Source organism: Lemur catta, chromosome 14 (genome assembly GCF_020740605.2).
Source record: "Lemur catta isolate mLemCat1 chromosome 14, mLemCat1.pri, whole genome shotgun sequence".
In the NCBI taxonomy this organism is placed as follows: domain Eukaryota; kingdom Metazoa; phylum Chordata; class Mammalia; order Primates; family Lemuridae; genus Lemur; species Lemur catta.
Window position 1 is genome coordinate 13154458 of NC_059141.1, and position 19010 is coordinate 13173467.

The 19010-nt window shown below is 39.8% G+C and overlaps 1 protein-coding gene across 25 annotated transcripts in view; it reads left to right on the forward strand.

Annotated features, from left to right (window-relative positions):
- The window catches only part of ABLIM1 (actin binding LIM protein 1), a 284900-nt gene that overhangs the window by 66625 nt on the left and 199265 nt on the right, over window positions 1–19010 (forward strand). For 9 of the 25 annotated variants that reach the window (XM_045568912.1, XM_045568913.1, XM_045568921.1 and 6 more), the window contains exon 1: window positions 4945–5230. The exons of 1 other annotated variant lie outside the window; for it this stretch is intronic. In XM_045568912.1, coding sequence (XP_045424868.1) covers window positions 5167–5230 — 64 coding nt within the window. In that variant the 5' untranslated portion in view covers window positions 4945–5166. Of the gene's footprint in view, window positions 1–4511; window positions 5231–19010 lie in introns of those variants that run through there. 15 more of the 25 variants (XM_045568906.1, XM_045568903.1, XM_045568904.1 and 12 more) reach the window with 5 other exon arrangements.

A 19010-nucleotide genomic window follows, 5' to 3' on the forward strand; every position in this document is an offset into this window, starting at 1 on the left:
TGAGACAGAGTCTCGATTTGTTGCCCGGGCTAGAGTGAGTGCCGTGGCATCAGCCCAGCTCACAGCAACCTCAAACTCCTGGGCTGAAGCGATCCTCCTGCCTCAGCCTCCCGAGTAGCTGGAACTACAGGCATGCGCCACCATACCTGGCTAATTTTTTCTGCATATAGATTTTTAGCTGTCCAAATCATTTCTTTCTATTTTTGGTAGAGACGGGGTCTCACTCTTGCTCAGGCTGGTCTCGAACTCCTGACCTCGAGCGATCTACCTGCCTCGGCCTCCCAGAGTGCTCAGACTGCGTTTTAATCCCCTCTAACGCAGCAGGCTGAAAGGGAGTGAGAGGCAAAGCACAACAAAATTGATAAAAGGAAAAGAGAGACATAGAAAGTCCATCACTATAAACTTTGTAGCTGTGTATGCAAATGTAGAAAGTGTCTTATGGCAACTGCTAAATGCATGCTACTTCTAATTAGTCCCTCTTCCTATGAAAAAGTTCATGCAAACAACAGCATCAATATTGGTTAATGGGCATCCACGTGGATTCTTTCAGCAGAGCTACATGGAGAAGGTTTTGAGAATGAGGTGGGGCCATTGATTACATCTCACTACAGCCCACATACAGACCTGAGTTCGAATCCCTGCTCTTCCGCATATAAGCTGTGACTCTGAAAAAAATTACTTTCTCTCCATGCTTAGTTTTCTCGTCTGCTAAAGAGGAATTAGTAATAGCCCTTAACTCCTAAGGTTGTTATGAGGAATAATTGAGAGATGCATGTAAGAAATGCTTTAGACTTTTTGCAAGAAGCATGAACAGCCTTTGAGTATATGCTAACTTTTTGTACTGCTAAACTCATGTTTTATATCACCCTACCATTACTTCAGCCATGGAAATGGCTTTGGCATTCTTTCTGACTTAATGATTCACCCTGAACTGTTTTGATATTCTTGAGAGGTTTAGCATCCTGGGCATGGTCTCTGATTCTGGCTGCTTGTGTCCAAACCCCAGCTATATTCCTTGTTTGTGGAATGCTGTTGGGAAGTTTCTTTAACTTCTGTTTCAGTTGCCTCATCTTTAAAATAGAGATGATGATGGTACCCGCATCAGAGGGTTACAAGAAATCAATGAGGAGGTGCCTGTAGTCCCAGCTTCTCGGGAGGCTGAGGTCAGAGGATCCCTTGAGCCCAGGAGTTTGAGTTCAGCCTGGCCAACATAGTGAGACCCCCATCTCCAAAAAAAAGAAGAAGAAAAAAAAAACCCAGTGAGGGGATCTTTGTTCAGTGCCTGCAGAGAATGAGCCCTCAGTAAATGTGAGTTATGAAACTGAGATACATAATGACTTTATGTAATAGGAGTTGTTCATATCTTAGAAAATTCAATAAAATTTTATTTTCAGTCACAAAAATAATTTCATGGGATCCACCTGGAAGTCATAAGCAGAAATGGGGTCTAGTAGCACAGAGATAATTGTGTGTTATAAAGACCATTTCTAGGTTAAGCTTTGTGTTTAAGGGTGTGGTAAACTGCAAGCTCCTTTTAATTCTCGAAACTAATGTCTTCAACAAAGTCACAAGCTGAGCTTGGGTTGGGACCAATGATCTGGTCTTAGAATGGAATATCATCGGAACACAGGTTCAAGAGAAATGACAAATCAGCACTTAACTTTTTTCCTGTGCCTGTCTAGATAAGGTCTAGAAGATTCTTCTTCCTTATTGAATATGACCTTTGAATAAATTTAGTTTTTATCTTTCCCAATGGAATCATTTTTCATACAGAATTCAATTTGCTTCAAGTTTCTGTCTCTTCTGCTTAGGTTAAAAGATGAGGCCAGGGCTCTGTGAATGTTTTGTTGCTGGTATCTGCTATTTTTCACTCTCAGCTCCATCATAAATTACATTGTGTTAGGCTTCGTCTTCTATTCCATAATTGCAAAGCAGGCCTAGGCCAGGTCTTTTAACATAATCTGTCATAAGGTGTGCTGTTTGCCTAGGAACACGGGAGCATCTATGTTACAAGGGCATGATGGCATCACTACAGGTCAGACCTTAATTGCAAACAGAGCCAGGCTTGCCGGCCTACCCTAGCCATTCAGAATGTCACTGGGCAGAAGAATTGTGTTACAGCCTTATCAGGGTCATTGCCTGCTGCTCAAGAGGAAGCCAATACACTGAGACAGCAGAGGCTACCGCAAAAAAAAGAGTTTAATATCACAGGTGCCATGCAAGGAGACGGAAGGAAGTTCTCAATCCGTCTCCTCAAGAGTTTGGAAGAAAGGGTTTTGGAAGATAGTTTGGCGGATAAAGGGCTAGGCAGTTGGGTCTGCTAATTGACTGGGTTCTGGGCGAACCATAGGGGTGCAGAAATTGCCTTCTTTTGCTGAGTCGTTTCCTGGATGGGGGTCGTTAGACCAGTTGAGTCAGTTCCTTTTCATGGGGCACTGGTCGGGGTGGGTCAACGGTTCCGCTGGAATGTGGGGCCTGGGAAATGTCTCCAAAAGTAGCTTTAGGTTTCACAAGGGTGATGTTATCTCTGGGATTAATTAAGAAAGTTAAGAATCTTTATGACCATGAGCTATGTGACCCTTGAGTAGTGGGGAAAGCAAAGGAGGGGACAGTGGCTGGATATATGTACATATTTTAACTACGCCTATTCCTCTGGAGGGTTGAGGCCCCTACCACAGTTCCCACCGTGTGGCCCTTTATTCATTTTATAAAGGGTGATTTCACTTGAACATTCTATGTGGGCTTGGACAAATCCCTAAATTCTTCTGGCTTTAAGACTTCCTATATCTTTGAACTATGATGTAAGTTATCTCTAAAACCCCTTCTTAACTCTCTCCTTTCTTTCAGCAGTGTTTTCCTAACTCTGTTTTGTGGAAAGCTAATAGTTGTGCTGGGCTCTAGGGGGTGCCTGGCCAAATAAATTCAGGAAATGCTTCTTATCTTATTCATCTCTTAGGTACAGATGCACCTGCATATTAATACCTATTAAGTCCATAGTTAAGAATTACTTAACAATGCTTAATCAAGCAGTTCTCAAATACAGGTGAATATGCAATTTAAAGGATTTTTATTCATTAGTTTTACTAGCTGACAGTCACTTTCTTGTGAAGAGTTCTAGAAGCATGGTTTGGGAAAGACTTCTGCTCTGAGTTTCTAAGATGACTGAGTTATATAAGATAAGGAACATGCAGCAGTGCCCCTGATTTTAAAATGACATTGTATAAGCACGATTTCTATTTAATTGGAAAGTGGTTATGCATTTCAAACATTTCTTAAGCAGTTGGTTTCTTGAGTCAAACAAATTGCCAACCAAATTATCTCTGGTTCAACTAACAGAAGTCAAATTTGGAGGACTACGAGCAGGATGGAATTAATTTCTTGGTTAACTGTTCAAAAAGTCAAAGTTTCAATATTGGTTTCCCTATTTCTCCTCCACCCCCTGTCCTGCCTTGTGAAAGGCAAGGAACCCAGGCAATGCAAGTTGCTTTTAAGCTAGAACCCTATTTTAACCTTGGAAAATAGCTGCAGCACTACACTTGTTTCCTTCTTCCCCCTTTCATTTCAAATCAGATAGGAACAATAATTTGAGATTTAAGGGAATAGGAAAAACTAGCCTCTGTTACATTTTAAGTGAAGGCTAACAAGAATAAAAAATGCAACTACCAGAGACTTCTATTCCATCCTTACGGTAAAAATCCCAAGATACTAACAACAACAAAAAAAATTTGAGCTGAAATATGGAATCAATGTCATGAGAATGCTAGGCATTAGGCGTCATCAGATTTCAATAAATGTGACTGGCCTTTTGGCAGCAGCCAACCTATGACAGTTATGCAAGTGGCAGGCGTTTTATCAAGGCATGATACAGTTGCAACTGTGTCTGGCCCTGGTGCTGCAGCCACGTCAGTAGGACGTTATCGGAGGCACTGAGTTCCAGGCAGTGGTGCGGAAGAGGGGAAGGGAGCACAGTGTGATCCATGAGGATGGCCATTCACCAGAGCCATTTCCAAACGAAACAAAAAGGCCACAGAGATGGGGAAAAGAGTAAGCCAGGAATCTTCACTTAATCAAACTTTGGATTTACCAATGTGTTTCAAACAGTCTTTTTACCCCAGTGGATAGATTATAGGCCTTAATCTTAATATCTCATAACGGGTGCTGGGGGTTCCATCGTTATTAGAGGAATTAAATGTTTTACCCTTATACTTAACTATGCCAATTTCTTTCTATCTCTTAGCCAATGCGTGCGTCTGATGCTGAGGTTATTTGTCCTGTCTTTTCCCATTTAAATTGTGTCTTCATAACTCTTACAATATGCAAAATCCCTGATGTTCAAAAATAACTGGGAGAAAAGTTGGATTGTGGGTGGTGGATAATCCAATCCAACATCAGGGCATTACTGACTAATGGAAAAAAATACCTCTTTCCTGAGTCTTTCCGGGTGAGGTCATTGTTTGCAGACAGTGTGTACCTAATATAAAAAAATGCTCAAAGTCCATGCTTCATTTCAAACCAGTGCTTTGTCAGGAAAGTGTTTCCAAAGCCATAATGAATAACCAGGCTGGTAGTAAAAAAAAGCCTCTCTGAGTTATAGTATTTTTTTTTTTGAATCCTAATATTTAAAAAAATAATAAAAAGCCCATCTGGTGGAGATGGTAATTCATTAAGGAAAAAGGAGGCAGAAGGCTTGGGAAAATCAATCATTTTCTTTCTTAGTTTCATGCATTTGGGTTTCTGTGAAATGACAGTGACCAAAATCTGGATTCTGGATTATGCAGAGTGGAGGAAAATCCTAGGAACATTCTTGGCGTGTTTTAATTGCGGCTTCCCAGAAATGATGGTTTTCTGCCGGTGTGGTGTCAGTGAGCTGATGGATGTGCTCTTACAAGTGGTCTTTAGAAGTGGCAGGAGAGACGGGGTGGGAAGAAGAAGGGCACAAGGACGCTGTACGTGAGGAAGGAGCTAGACTCACTCAGGAAACTCCTCATTCTTCCTGAGCTGGCCCGGCACACCCACAGGGGGGCACACCCCTCCCGTGAGTCCAGTTCAGCCCACAAACTCCTGGGAGGAGAGCCAGGGCCCCAGCCTCTCCTTTGGGGAGCAGAGGCAGTCCTTCTGTGTGCCAGCCGCCTAGGAAAGAACAGCTGAAACCTTAGAGCTTTGTGCATGTTAATGACCTTGGCAATGACTGAGCTCGTGGACCCTCATCACAGCGTTGGAGACCGCAAAGGTTTGCCTGTCCGTTTTGTAAACTCAGCATATAGGCTGTCTGGGGTGGACCATGTTTTTAAAGACGAGGAAAGATGCAGGGCTTTTCCATTTGATAAAATAGCTTTACACTTATAATATGTTAACATAGTAGATAATCTATGTGCATAGTATATAGTTGTATACAATGCACATCTTATATACCAACATATTTACAGATATATCAGTCACATAATGGGATGTTAAAATTGACTATGATTGTTTTGTGGCAGGAGCCCAGCTCAATTTAACCAAAAGGAGGTTGATCTCTTGGGCACTTTAAAAGGTATCCTTGGGGACTGTGGGCAAACACCTGCGATACCATTTCCAGGTATTTTGTCTGAGTTTGGATGCCATCCCTAGAATGGTTTCCCTGCAGTCGGGTTTTATGGGTGAGCTTGTGGGAGGCTGGCTTCAGAAGCATCCCTGCTGATCCTGCCAGCGTCCCCAGGGGCTGACAGCTGACACCACAGCCCACAGACTGCTGCAGAGGGTGGCCCTACACAATCTTGCAGTCTGCTCCATTGGAACCAGTAGACTGTGGCCATCAGTTGCTGATTCTTTTGGTACTGGACCCCTTAAAATAAGAGAATGTGTAACTTATTTTGGTTTCTGGAGAGTAGACTAGTGGGTAATTCCAGATAAGGCAGATAGGCTTGGTTCCTTCCTCCTTCACTTCCGATCACTCTGCTCTTCTCAGTTTCCCGGGACCTCTGGTGAGCTGGGGTTTTCCTCCCTACCCAGGACTTGCGGGACTGGGGAGCCTGGGTCTGCTGCACTTCACATGTACACACTTGTTAAGAGGCACAAAGGAATTCAAGGTTGGCCTGTGCTGTAACTGATGAATAATTCATGGCGGCTTTGTGTGCCATAAGATTTTCTCCTGTAAATGAGCATCATTTTGAAAGACCATGCTCATTTAAAGGTCTGGTAATGTGGTTTTGTATTCTTTAGCAATCTGCCTTAGACATTTACTGGGAAGACAAAAGTTGACAAACTTCAGAACAATAAAATTTAAAGCTGACAATGGCCCCACGTGGGCAGTAAGTAAGCCAAGACCTCTGCTCCAACTTTTCTTCCCCTGTTCTTTCTAAACAGCGGCGTCACCTGATGTTTACAAAAGATTCTTTGACACTCTCTGGGTTCTCCTCAAAGATAGAATCTGAATTTCAATAACAACATTATGTGTATTAATTAGAATGCATTAATGTAATACTGTATTTAGAATCAAAAACTATGATTCTATAACTTTCCTAACTGAAAGGGGTCCTAGTGATAAAAGTAGGTCTCCAGGTGTCTATATGTCTCTATTTAAATAAATTTGAAGTCCTCTGTTTTCCTGGCACTGTATAGAGAATGGATTTTAGTTTGGATTTCCGGGAAAGATAGGGCAGGTTTTGGAAAAATCTTACATGGGAGAGAGACTGTAAGTAAACAGAGTAAGCCATATATCTAATTGTATTTTCAGTGACCAAACCAGGAAGAAAACTTCATTTATTTTCCTCATTTTTTTACTACTCTCCTCCTTTCTACTCCATGGCATATTTTTAAGATATTTGGAGTCTTTCTACTTGCTGCCAGCTGGAATCTACAGAACGTGCATCTCTAGAACACTCAACAGTTGACTTGAATCTTAGTTGTAATTAAATTGGAAGTTGGCAAATTCTTTTGAGACTTAAAAACAGGCACACCTTATGGTTGGAACATAAGGGGTTTCACTACTCTGTATTGTTTTAAAAGTATTTTTCTGTAGGGAATATTGACAATACATTTTAATTAACTTTTTTTAAAATGGAAGGATATTTTGGAAGGATATATAATAAACAAGTCTGACCATGCTTACATTTTATTTCTTATTCTCAGTAACTGATTCCCTGATGTTTTAAAACAACAATAAACCTTGCAGCTGCTCATCTATCCCTTTTTAACAAGAGTAGATTATCCGGTCCTTTCTCTCCTGGCATACCTTGAAAGCATTGGCTAGATAGCTACTGTAAAAGATATACTTAGAGCTAGTGTTTGCATACAATTAATAGTAATTTAGGCATAGGAGCTATTCAGCCTTCTATTTTATATTAAAATCTGACTGCTGACACATGCATCATTAACATACCTTAAAGGTTGGGGTGATAGCCAGGATAGCAATTCAGATTATTGGGACTTAACAAGATGTATCACTAAGTGTCATTCATTTCCAAAAAGGGGAAAAAATGCAATGTGTTGATGAGCACTCCTTTTAGGTTTCATACAAGAGAATGGAAATGCTGGACAGGTTTTTCTGCTTTCAGAGGCAGTCACAGCTGCCTCTGCAAATGAGCTCTGCCAAAGTCGGTGACCAGTGGGTCAATCAGAGCATGACATTGCCAGGAACATGCCTGAGGGGTGAGAGCAGGCAGCAGCCCTGGAGCATTGAGCACTGAGTTTCCACAAAACAGTCAACAACAACAGGATGGGCTTGGAGGGCTTCTGCCTGAGTTGCACAATCCCCAGGCTTGTGACCACACCAAGGTACCTGAAGATCTTAATGGTATAGAAACTCCCCTAGGCTGCTATTACTCATCTTTATAATATTTTTGCATGGGAAACATATGTCATGCTGACATGTGAGTTGGAGTGGTGTAGAGAGTTGGAAGGGGATGTAGGATACACAGTGATCTTGGGGAAAAGTCAGCATTTAATGGAGTGGTATTATTTTGTGGGACGCACATCTCTGTTGACTATTTTTAAATGGTTAAATGGCCTACTGCCCCCATTTTTCATATGTGAGACGATGTTGGCTGTAGGCCACCTAAATGCACATACAGACTCATGAATTTAATCAGCCAATTCACTTTTAGGGCTCTTGGCCTCACATCTTTATTATTATTACTATTTTTTACTTTAAAGTTACTCTCACTGTACTAGTCTGTCTCTAACTGGCAGCTTCATCAGGGAGAGTCTGCTGATGTGTCACTTGGCCTTAGAGCTGTTCATTAACATTGTTTGTTATAATTAATTTACTAAGCACCTTTCGACAGGTGGCAGGCAGTGTGCTAGGTACTGATCAGCATCAATCTCTGTCATTTAGAATTTATAATCTTGGAAGGTCCACTGGCAAGTATGGGCCAAAGAAATGCCGGGCAACTAACCAACATGAGACATTATGTGATGACTCTGAGCAGAGTGGAGAATGCAAGTAAATGATGTGAGAGGACGTAGTAACCTAAACAAGTCACCTAAAGTAGTCACCGAAAGAAGTTAGGATGCTGGCTAGGGAATGCCCAGAGGCTCCTTGGGATGTAGGTGACCCTGCTGGTAACAAGGGCCAGATCTGACCATGGGTCAGTTCTCAACGTTGGCTCCAGAATGAGGGAAGGTGTCTCTCGGCCCCTGGAGCCATTTCTGCCCCCTCCCCACTGCCAGAGCCACAGGGGATTGGGGATTTATTTTCCCCTTGCTACCATGACTGTTCTTTGGTGAATTTCAAAGTTATTTTCTTAATATAAATGTACAATTGTGGACTTGTAGAAGGAAAGCATTGTCCTTTTGAACACAGTATACTGGCTAAGTGCTTGAGCTCTAAGAGCAGAGCGATTTAGTTTAAATCACAGCTTTGATAGCTACTAGCTGTAATTTTGGGCAAGTTTCTTAATTTCTCTAAGCCTCAGGTTCCACATCTATAAAACGAAGGTAATAATACTATCTGCTTTATAAGATTGTGAGGATTAAATGAGAATATCTATAAAACTCATGGCACAGTGCCTCCTCACACGTCATAATGAATGGGTTATATAATTAGTAATTATAGTTCCATCTGAGAGATTCAGATTCTTGCAAATTATTTATATTGTAGAACAGTGCTATGGAATCCAAGCCCTTGATTCTAGTTTGGCTATTGCATTTTATTTTTATGTGCATGTTTTATTTTGTTTATTTTTAATTATACAAATGGTACAGGCATAAGCTTTCGTTGTAAAAACTTCAAACAGTGTATGAGAGGTAAAACCTCACCTTACCCACCATCCAAACCTAGGGGGCAACTGCTATGATTAGTTTTATTATTTATTTTATTGTCATCAAAGTAACACATGTTTCTAGCTTTGAAAGTCAAAGAGTGTCTCGTCCCATGAATGGAGACAAAGGAATGAGAGAGCTGAGAAGTGTAGAGTTTTTTTGGTCTGACTTCCTCAGATGACCAAAACTGTGGCCTTTCTGTTACAAAATGTGGCCTTTCTAAATGATACTTTTTGCATTTTTATGTCCCATGGTTAAATAAACTTGAAGTCATTACAAGTTGAAGGTATTTCTAATTTGACCTGTTTGGCAGGGATAAAATTATTAGTATACAACAGAGATCTGGTAAGACCCTAGAACCAAAGTTTGCAAAATTTTTCCGTAAAGAGTCAGGTGGTAAAATTGTAGGTTGTATGGGATATATGATTGTGTTGCTGCTGCACTGATGCTTCTTTCTCTTTTCTTTCTTCTTTATTAAACAATCCTTTAAAAATTAAAAGGAAAACAAAAATCAACACTCTAGTTCAGAGCCTGCACAAAATCCATCTGTGGGCCAGATTTGGCCTGTAGGCCACAGTTTACCGACTGCCCTGGAATATCTGAGGAGCAATGAGTACGAAATAAATGGCCTCATCAGAATGATCCAAATGCTTGAGATCACTGGTACTGTCTCCCTGGCTCTATCACTCACTGGACTGGAGGCTCCATGCAGGAAGAAACCATGTCCAGCCTGTTCATCACGGTGTATCAGTATCTTCTGGTACAACACCTGGCACGTAGTAGACATTCCATAAAAATTTACTGAATGAGAAAAGTCAAATAGTACTACTGTAAGGCTTATTTTAAAAATTAGCAATTTCACTGGTTTCTTCTGCTACATGATGGCTTTCAAATTTTTAGAGTGCCATTTCTAGACTCTGCATTTAGTTATTTACTGTTAAGAGTATAAAAGAGTTAAATCCTAATCTTCCTTTGTAGTAAATCAATAGATAATGTCTACTATGAGAAAAAAAACAAGAGATGGCCATACAAGCATCTTATTTAGAAAGATGGAGTTAAGTACCAGGATGCACAGCTAAAAGAGTTGAAAAATGTTGCCTCCTCTCTCTTATCCCATCTCTGTACACAGGGGTCAGGACTTGAGATCTTCCAGCTTGGCAGAGCATCTCCTGTCATCTTCACCTGGTAATGTCCAGGCTTAGCCTCCTGGCAGAGTGGAAGAGGAGAGAAAATGGGGTTTAACTCTTTCCCATAAGACTGTCACCTCATCTTGATCACAGTATTATCCTTCATCCCTGCCTTCAGCAGTTCCTGGTGCCTCCAGTTTCTGGGCCTTTCTTCCCTACTCAACACCTTCCCCTCGAGGTTAAGTTTCATCCTTTTCCTCTTTGGTTACATCATCCATCCACTTTTTAGCTTTCAAAATTGTGTCAACATCTCTTCTCTGCTCATCTTCTCCCTTGTTTGTTTTTTGAGTTTTTGAGAAGGAACAGAGATAAACACATGTTCAAAGCACGATGTTTAGCCAGAAGTTCACAGTTTCTATAGATCTTGGCAATCAACTACTGTCTTCTACTCTAATTATCTCATGTTTTATTTTATCTCCTACACCAGAATTGTAAGTTCATTGAGATTGGAGAGTATGACTTTTATATCTTTCAGAAATCTCAATAATGAGTACATGGCGGGTGCTTACTAAATTCTTACTGATTAGTTTATTTCTTTTGCTATTTGGCTAACAAGGGTCATTTATGTACATTACCCTTAAGAGTATGGGCCCATTAAAACCATGCCACTAAAAAATTGCAACTTTTCCATTTTTACCTTTAAGAGTTCAAAGAAATGTAAGTATCAAGGGTATTTTCAGACAAGGTACTCTTGTATCAATTAGCTAGGGCAGCTTCATAAACTATTCCAAAATTCAGAAGCTTGTAGCGACGATGATTTATCATTTTTCATGACTCTGCGGATTTGGTTGGGGGTCAGCTACTGTAGGCTACATTGGTGGGAGTTTGGCAAGCTTACTCACATGTTTGGGGGTAGCTCCGCCCTATGCATCTCTCTTCTTCCTCTTGGCACCAGCTGGGTATCCCAGCCATGTTCTCACCATGGGGAAGCAGAGGGGCAGGAAAGCATGGAGAAACTTGCATGGCCTCTTGAGGCCTAAGTTCAGAACTGGCATATTGTCCCTTCTTCCTTATTCTATAGGCCAGAATAAGTTATATTGTCGAGTCCAGCCTCAAAGTGAGAGGACATTGCAAAGTTACACAGCAAGGGGCATGGATATAAGAAGGGGTGATAAATTAGGGCCTGTGATACAATTTACCCTACCATGCAGTAGCATTGGCATGAATGAACATAGTGGAGACTATAGAAATAAAATTCTTATTCTCAGTTAACCTGAAAGCCTTTCATTCTTGATTTAAAATAGACAAAAAAAAAGACAATTCTAACCCTTAGGGAACTTTCTAACCAAACTTAAAGAATGATACACAGATGAAACCAATGAATAAGATGTTTGTAGAACAAAAAGCTAAGAAATACAAGATTTGAACACTTTATGTGACTAACCTAAAGTAAAATTTTCCTATGAAGGGCAAGATTGTAAATATTTTAGTCTTTGTAAGCCAAATGGTCTCTGTTGCAACTACTCAACTCTGGGATTATAGCACAAAAACAGTCATAGATAGTACATAAATGAATGGCTGTTTTTAATAAAACTTTATTTATAAAAACAGGAAGCAGGCATTAGTTTATAGACCACTGGGCCTTGACTATTGAAAGAAATAAGAAAGAGTCAGCTATAGAAGAGTTTTTGAAAAACGATTAGTGGTTTCAAAGGCAGTAAAGATTAGTTGGGCTTAACAAGATATGTTTTAGAAAAGAAGTCAGAAAAAAATTGTATGGTCATTCAACAAATTTTCCAATAGGTTAATATAGTTCAGTCAGAATGAAAGCAATGATGAAAACTCATCATTCTTCAAAAGTATTACTTGCTACAAATTATTTCTGCCCTGAAAGCCTGTTTCCTAAGAATGTTAATATTTTTGCTTAGCTGGAGAATGAGAAAAAAGGATTAGAAATAAAATGAAAGAAATACCTAATTAAAGTGATTTGACTTTATGCCATTTAAAAAATTTTATTCGACTGATGTGACCCAGATTTGTATAAAGGAATTAAAGGAATTAAAGAATGATTTATTTTTAACCATTGGGAAACAACATGCAGAATTCAAGGGGATATTTTCTACCTCAATTTATTTCACTTGGATTTTACTTAGCAACCTCCACATGTTTTTTTTTTTTTTCTCCATATTTTAAGATAAAGTCTGGAATACCATTAGAAAACAAACAGTTTTTTGTTTGTTTGTTTTTGCCAGAAATCGTTAATACCTATTTACTCAATATAGTCAGCTTGTAGTCGGTAGCCTGTAGTTTGACATAAATACATGTGAAAAATAGTGGCTGGCACATGCTGTTATTTTATCACAATGTAGGTTTCAGCCTGGAAGTTGCCAACATGGCGCCATCCACCCAATGCTGACAGCTTTTCAGTGAATGTGGACACTCACATACCCCTGGGACACAGTATTGCCAAGCTGATGGGGCTGGGGAACCTATGGCCTTGGAGCCACTGTGGCCTTCTGCATCCTTGAGTGCGGTCTTTCGATTGAATCCAAATTTTACAGAACAAATCCTTTTAATAAAGGGATTTGTTCTGTGAAGTTTGGATTAGGTCAAGGGGCCGCACTTTCAAAGAGGACTTTCTCCCATTGTATGAGAGCCATGGAAAGAGCCATGGTTCAGAGAGCCCAGAAAGGTTATAAGAAGAGAGATTATTCGATCAGAGGATTCTGGGCAGAAACTGCCAGAGATCCAGCCTCCCAATACACTTGCAGATTTTCTATCCCTTTATGAAGAAGAAAAATTTATTTTTAGTCTCTTTATGACTCTCAGGGCATTCTTATCCATTTCTGATTTTGAAGTTTTCACAGCGTGTTGCCTTTCTTCCTCCTTCACCTCCACAGTAAGGATAATAATTACAGCTAAAATTTTTTTTGAGTGCTTAACTCTGTGACAGGCACTGTGCTAAGTCTTTACCTATCAGGTTATCTCATTTAATTGTCTCAACAACTCTGGGAAGGAGACACATGATTACCATTTCATGGATGAGGAAACTGTTGCTTACAAAAGGATCTTGCCCAACCTCATGGTAAATAGCAGAGATACCCTTGAACCCAACTTAATTGCAAAGGTCATGCTTTTAGTGCCTTCTGACTCCCTGAACACAGTAGCTAAAAATATGAAGAGGTTTTTAGTTACAATGTACATTTAAAATAGTAACTACTAAGCTGATTCTTAAGGATTGAGACCAAACATACAAATATTAATAGAAGGTTGCTCTTAAGCCATAGTTTGCTGACCAGCTAACTTGCCTCGCCTTCTTATTTTTTTCTCTGAATAATATTTGTCCAAATTTTTGCCCTTAATGCATCTTTTTTCAATAATGTTTTAAAAAGCCACTTTAGGGATTTCATCTTTAATGAAAATTAAAAAGATTCAAATAATTGATTGAGCACCTATTGAAGCCAGTCATAGAGGCTAGATAATTGGAGGATACTATGGTATGGTCCCTTGTGAAACTCCTTCCAGACTTTTGGGAAGTTAGACAGTGTTCAGGTAATTGTATGATTATAAATTGTTGTACCATGAGAAAATATATAGGGTAATAAGAAGATCTAATTTAGATTGGGGCACCCAGGAAGTCCTCTCTGAGGAGGTGACCAAAGTCTGATTGATGAACAAGAGCGCGCATGGTGGTGTTGGGAGCCTCTGAGTCTGCCTGCAGAGGGAGGCGTGTGCTTGAGGTCCCTGGTGTGGGAACCGGAAGGCGGCCACTGTGGCTAGAGCAGAGTGAATGAGGAGGAAGGCTTCCAGAGATGAGCAAGAAGACCTGAGCAAAGGCCTGCTTGTTTTTGTACACCATGGTAAGGTTTTTGGATTAGGATTGCTATATTAATAAAAATTAATGTGGTAAAGATATTTTAATTATTATTACAAATTCATACAAGTAAGTTTGGTAGTATGGTATTAGTGGAAAGATTTTTAAAAATTTAGAAACAGAGGAGAATAGAGTCCAGAAAGAGTCCCACTTACATATGATCATTTTATTTATAATAGGTGCCACCCCCATCCAATACAGAAAGGATGGGGTTTTCTTTTTTCTTTTTTTTTTTGAGACAGAGTCTTACTGGACGTGGGTAGACATGGATGGACATGAGTGGACGTAGGTGGACATGAGTGGACATGAGTGGCCATCAGGAGACGTGGGTGGACGTGGGTGAACTTAGGTGGACACGAGTCGACACTAGTGGACATGGGTGGACATGGTTGGGCATGGGTGGTCATGGATGGACATGTGTGGACGTGGGTGGATGTGAGTAGACATGAGTGGACGTTAGTGGACATGAGTGGACATCAGTGGATGTAAGTGGCCGTGGGTGGACGGGAGTGGACATGAGTGGACGTAGGTGGACACGAGTGGACATTAGTGCCGTGGCATCAGTCTAGCTCACAACAACCTCAAACTCCTGGGCTGAAGCAATCCTCCTGCCTCAGCCTCCCGAGTAGCTGGGACTACAGGCATGCGTCACCATGCCCAGCTAATTTTTTTCTATATATATTTTAAGTTTTCCATATAATTTCTTTCTATTTTTTTAGTAGAGATGGGGTCTTGCTCTTGCTCAGGCTGGTCTCGAACTCCTGAGCTCAAATGATCCACCCGCCTTCACCTTCCAGGGTGCTAGGATTACAGGCGTGAGCCACCGTGCCCGGCTGGGGTTTTTCAATAAATAGTGCTGGAACAATAGATATCCATGTAGGGGAAAAATGAAGCTTGATCCCTATCTCATTTATAAAAATTTATTTGAGGTGAAACAAAAGCTAAAGCAATCAAGCTTCTGGAATAAAACAGAGAAAGATATCTTCAAAACCACAGATTTAACAAAGATTTCTTAAATAGGACCAAAAGTAAACATTAGTCATAAAAGAAAAAAATGCTAATTGAATATTATTAACATTAGGAGCTGTTTATCAAAGAATGTTACTAAGAAAGTGAAAAGGCAAGCCACCATCTAGAGGAAGACAGTTATATTATGTTTATCTGAAAATATAGTCATATCTAATTTACAAAAAGAACTCCAAATCAATAAAAAAGAGCAGATAATCCATATTTCACAAAGGCATAACTTCACAAAAGAAGAAATCCAAAATGGCCAAAAAGCATATGAAAAAAGTCTCACCATCATTAGTCTTCAGAAAAATGCAAATTAAAAGCTTAATGAAATACCATTATAAATCTATCAGTATGGGTAGAAGTAAAAGGACTGACAGTACTAAATATTGGCAAGGACGTGGAACAACTGGAATTCTCCTATGTTGCTGATGGGAGTATAAACTGAACAAATCACTTGGGAAAAGTATTTGGCAGTACCTTGAAAAGCTAAACATACATCTACTATACATCTATATACACCTATAAAAGACATCTGTGTATGTGTGTGTACATAATCATATATACTATACATCTTTATCATGAATGTCCACTAACAGACATGCACAATAATATTCATAGCAGTTTTATCCATAATAGCTCCAAACTGGAAAAACCCAAATGTTCCCAAACAGGAGTGTGGATAAATTAATTGTGGTATATTATTTCAATGGAATATTACCCAGAAATATAAAACAATGAACTACTGATATATACAACAACACGGATGAATCACATACGCATTATGTTAGGCAAAAGGAGCCAAACACAGAGTAGATACTGAATGAATCATCTATGAAGTTCAAAACTAGCAAAACTAATCTACCATGGTAAGTCTGAATAGTTGTTACATGGAGGGATGGGGATGTATTATAATACTGACTTTAAGGGATAAGGAAACCTGGAGTGTTACGTATGTTCTAGATCTTGATCTGGGAGGTGGTTACATGGTTGTCCACATATGTAAAAACTCACTGATCTGATACTTGAGATTTGCCAACTTTACTGCATGTAAGATATAATTCAATTAAAAAATTTAACACTAAAAATTATTACAATAGATTTGAATAACACGGGGGAAAGTTTTGATAAACCAAAGTTATAAATTGCCTATGTACTGTGATCCGAACTACATTAAAAATTCATAGGAAAAAAACCTGAAAGAAAATCTGCTGAAGAATTAATAGTGGTTTCTGGATGGGAGGATTATATTTCTATTTCTCTAAGTTTTTCAGTGTTTTCCAAATTTTCTCTAATGAATATTTTTTTTAATATCAGAAAAATTGAAATGAGAGAAACAATAGTTGAAGTGATATTTGACATAATTTGATGGAACTGTAAATCAAGGTTGAAATTTTAAGGGCGAAGCAGCGATTCAGAAATGGACAAATTCTCAGGGTTGTGGAGTTAGAGAAGGCGTTGTAGGGTGGTAAACCTTCAGAGGAGCTGGGACAGCATTTGGGAAGGACGTGAATGAAAGCAGGGCTGGTCAATGAGCCTGGGTGATGCCTGTTCTTCAACCTACGTTGGCTTGACTTTGTTTCCATTTACTTTGTGGATTTTATAGCCCTTTCTGTGGTCCTTCAAGGAGGTACTAGCTTTTTCTTAAACTCTAACATGATCTTTGAAGTCATTTATAATTTTTATCCTGAAAAAGCTCTTTCCTTTTCCTAGCCTTTTACATTTTTAGGCATTACCATTTGCTCTGTTCTCTATTTTGAGGCTGCCTTTTCTTCCCTGCTGTACCATATGCCAATGCGAGTTTAAAAATTGATTGTGCCAAGCCATTCTCTCCTCCTGAGAAATAAATAAATAAAAGAACCCCAGAAACACACCCCCTACACACACACACACACACACAGAGAGCTCCAAATGATCCATCTGTCCTATTGAAGATATCCACCACCCACTTCATCCTGGGGCAGGCTATTTTTGTTTGCTTTGTCCTGAGAATTCCTATATTGGAAGCCTTTACAGAGTACTTTTGGTTTCCATCAGAAAATGAAAAGCAAAGCACTTTGTTCTTCTGTTTTATACCTATTGCAGGGCTGTGCACAAAGAAATGCTCGATAAATGCTGATTGAATTGCCTTTGTGCAGATTATGGTCTATGCCACAATCAGATTTTTCTGTGTACATTTTTACTGATGGATGCACATTTATAATTATGAAGTGGATTGTGAAAGGGGTAATATTATTTAGAATCCAGTATTTTCTAGATCTGTTTTCTACAAATCTTTATTCTCTTAGGTGTGTTTAATTACTAAATTTTCAAATTCTCTATGAAAGCCAAGGATGTAATTGAATGTAATTGAAGCCTTCAGTGAGTGGTGTTTTTTTTTTTCCCCCCCAAACTTCTTCTTTCCCCTTCTTGACAGGGTAATAGCATTATGCTGTGTTACTGGAAATTTTAATCAATAAAATGTACACGTCTTTAATTAGAATGCTGGGAAGTACTGCTGAGTTGGATCATTTAGTTAATGCAATGAGATGAGAGGCTCAAGCATTTATGGGCATAGGGCCAATTTGAGTAAATTTGAGCCTAGATGGGCAATTTTAATATTTTTTCCAAGATAACCTGCATGAAGGATTCCTTTTAAGGTCCTTAAGTTCATCAATATTTGTGAAGCAGCTCCCCGAAGCAGAAACAGAAATGAGGGAGACCAACTTTGCTTTTGAGAAGTTCACAGGTCAGTGATTTCTCTTTCATCCACTTCTGTGGCTCCAGCCCTCACCTCTGGGTGGATGGATACTTCCAAAACTACACCTCCATCTCTGACTGCTCCCCTGAGATCCAGAGCGCCATTCTCCGTTGCCTGCTGGACACCACTCCACAGATGTTCTGACATCTCAAGCTTGTCATTACATCTGAAATGTGCTCATTATCACCTCTTTCTACCCAAATTCATTCTCTTTCCTCTGTTTCTTATTTAAAGGGCTCTACTTTTTTGTAGTCAGACTCTAATATTTGAGTTCTTTTTGATGCCATCCCTTACATTAAAAATCAATTTCCCACTTAGCAGCATCCACAGCCTTTCGTTCTGGCCATTTGTCTCTTGGGGTCACCTCCAATAAGCAGTGCCTGTCCTCAGTATGGCTGGTGCATGGATCCCTGTAAGAGAGGAATGGCTCAGTGGGGTACTGTGTATCTGTGGGAAGATTTTAGAACTACCTTATTTTCCTTATCTACGAGTAACCCCATCTCACTCCACTTGCCCCATGGTCATCAAATTTATCCATCTCTCTTCCCACCTCAAGCTAGGCTAGGTGCCCCCTCTTTATCCCTCCTCTCAAATGCTCATGCATCATTGACTACATCCCCATTTCCAGATTTTTATTTAGTATTTTTAGAGACAGCTTGTCCAGTGGATCCCCTCCCAAGCACTGCCCCTTCCAATTTGGCACAATCTGAAGTCATCCCATCCTCCAATACTGCCCACCAGGAAACACTCCAAGTCGTGGCCTGTCCCAGTCAATGACATGGTATCAACACTGGCATGCTTTGGGACTCCAAAGGTAGACGTTGCATTTGTTCTCATTTCCAAAAATTAATGGGATGGATATTTGCCATGAAGTAATAACACCCAGATTAAGATTTATAGTACCTTGGAAAGAAGCAATGATTTTTGCACTGGAGTAAATGTTAGAGGTAAGACTTAATGGGGAAATATGGATGAATCTGAAAAACATGCTGAGCAAAAGCAGCAAGGGACAAAAATG